The sequence below is a fragment of the Phytophthora parasitica genome (assembly GCF_000247585.1).
Source record: "Phytophthora parasitica INRA-310 unplaced genomic scaffold supercont2.4, whole genome shotgun sequence".
NCBI lineage: Eukaryota > Oomycota > Peronosporomycetes > Peronosporales > Peronosporaceae > Phytophthora > Phytophthora nicotianae.
Window position 1 is genome coordinate 2,280,366 of NW_008648990.1, and position 1,809 is coordinate 2,282,174.

At 52.8% G+C, this 1,809-nt stretch overlaps 1 protein-coding gene across 1 annotated transcript; it reads left to right on the forward strand.

The window, feature by feature from the left end:
* Positions 1–520: 520 nt before the first annotated feature.
* PPTG_03615 (hypothetical protein) lies at positions 521–1,536 on the forward strand (the record flags this gene model as incomplete). Its single annotated transcript, XM_008896291.1, has 2 exons — positions 521–1,402; positions 1,528–1,536. The coding sequence occupies 2 exons, from the start codon at positions 521–523 to the stop codon at positions 1,534–1,536; spliced, it is 891 nt and encodes a 296-aa protein (XP_008894539.1).
* Positions 1,537–1,809: the final 273 nt, after the last annotated feature.

Genomic DNA, 1,809 nt, shown 5'->3' on the forward strand with positions numbered 1-1,809 from the left:
TCTTTGTCTTCAAAAACCAAATAAACCCCGCGGAGAGTGCTCCAGCCTACGCCCAATCGTGCTACTAAACACGATCTGTGTCGCTAATAGTCCTCCACCGCATCACGCCTGCGGTCGACACATTTCTATCCAGTCATCAGAGCGGCTTCCGCAAAAGCCGTAGCACCACGGACGCTGTCTGGGGTCACAAATGGCTATGCGCACGTGTTCAACAGTATCGAGAAATTGTTCAAGTGCTCGGGATTGACCTCTCGCGCGCGTTCGACACCATCGACCGCCAGAAACTGCTCGAAGTCCTCCAAGAATTCCTACAAGATGATGAAATCCGGCTCATCCGTCTGCTGCTTTCGGATACAACGCTCTCGCTCCGCATTGGCCGCGACGTCCTCGACGCGTTTGACAGCAACACAGGTACGCCACAGGGAGACTCATTATCACCCGTTTGGTTCGTCGTCTATCTCGAAGTAGCACTACACGACCTCGCTCGTCATCCAGCCATGCGGCCAGATTTGGCCAACAAATGATTGTCTACGCGAATGATGCAGACTTCATCTGCAGAGACCCCGCCCTGGTCGATCCCATTAAGACACACGCACCGGCAGTCCTCGAACGCTGGTCACTCCAAATGAACGCGAGCAAGACAGAACTCACAACGCTCCCACGCTGTGTGACTCCTGCGAGTACCGACCCTAAAGCCCGTGCCAAAGAAGAACACTGGAGATCGACCCGTAAACTTGGATCCCTGCTCGGCGACGCGGAGGATGTATCGCGGCGGAAAACCCTTGCAACTGGTGCTCTTCGCCGGCTCTGGACAGTCTGGCTCCGGCCACATCACATCACGGACAAGACGAGAATACGGTTGTACAATTGCTACGTGCTCCCGATCCTCCTGTACAACTGCGGGACTTGGGCGCCCACCCCGACGGAACTACGCAATCTGGAAAGCTTCCATCGTCGTCAGCTCCGCGCCATCCTTAATGTCCACTACCCGAGACGCATCTCGAACGCCAATCTGTATAAGGCCTGCAATGAACGCCCACTACGCCACCGGATCACCAAGGCGAGATGGAGCCTCTTCGGCCATATCCTCCGCCGACCCCGTGACATCCCCGCTTTCAGCCAAATGAAGGCCTACTTCGCCCCCTTGGACTCTGGCAAATGGTGCGGCCGACGACGCACCACGTTGCCGGTCGTCCTTGATCAAGACCTCGTTGCCAGTGGATGCGGACTCCGACTTCAGACGGACAGGGACCTGGAAAAGCTTCGAACACTCGCCCAGAACAGACGGAAATGGAAGGACCTCATGACTAGACTTGCCGAATCGCTACCAGCTGAAGGAGACTCGACGTATGCGGACACCACTCTATGCCGCCGACTAGCTACACTGAACTTGCTAGCGCAGGTATAATTGGCCACGCGAACACGTAAATCATTACATTACATCATGTACTCCAAGCTTCCTTCACAACTTGCTTCATCAATAAGCACAGAAATGAACCCATCCGCCAACTCATTTTTTTATGTCAGGGGGCCTGAGTTAGCAGCACATTCAATGAGTTGTTGCTGTACAGTAGGAACTATATACTTAGTGTTGTATACAGCTTCTGCAATTTGTTGGCCAAATTCGGGAACATTTGCTGCCGTAACTTCCACAATTTCAAGGATATTGCCTTTGTTCGTCGAGCTTTCTGTAAAATGAAAATCAATATTAGAAATAGAGAACAGCGGAGAAAATTCCAAAGTGAGATGGCATTGAGGTAGGGAGCATCCAAAGGTTGAACAAAATCACCATCGCCGTTGGGCAGTCCT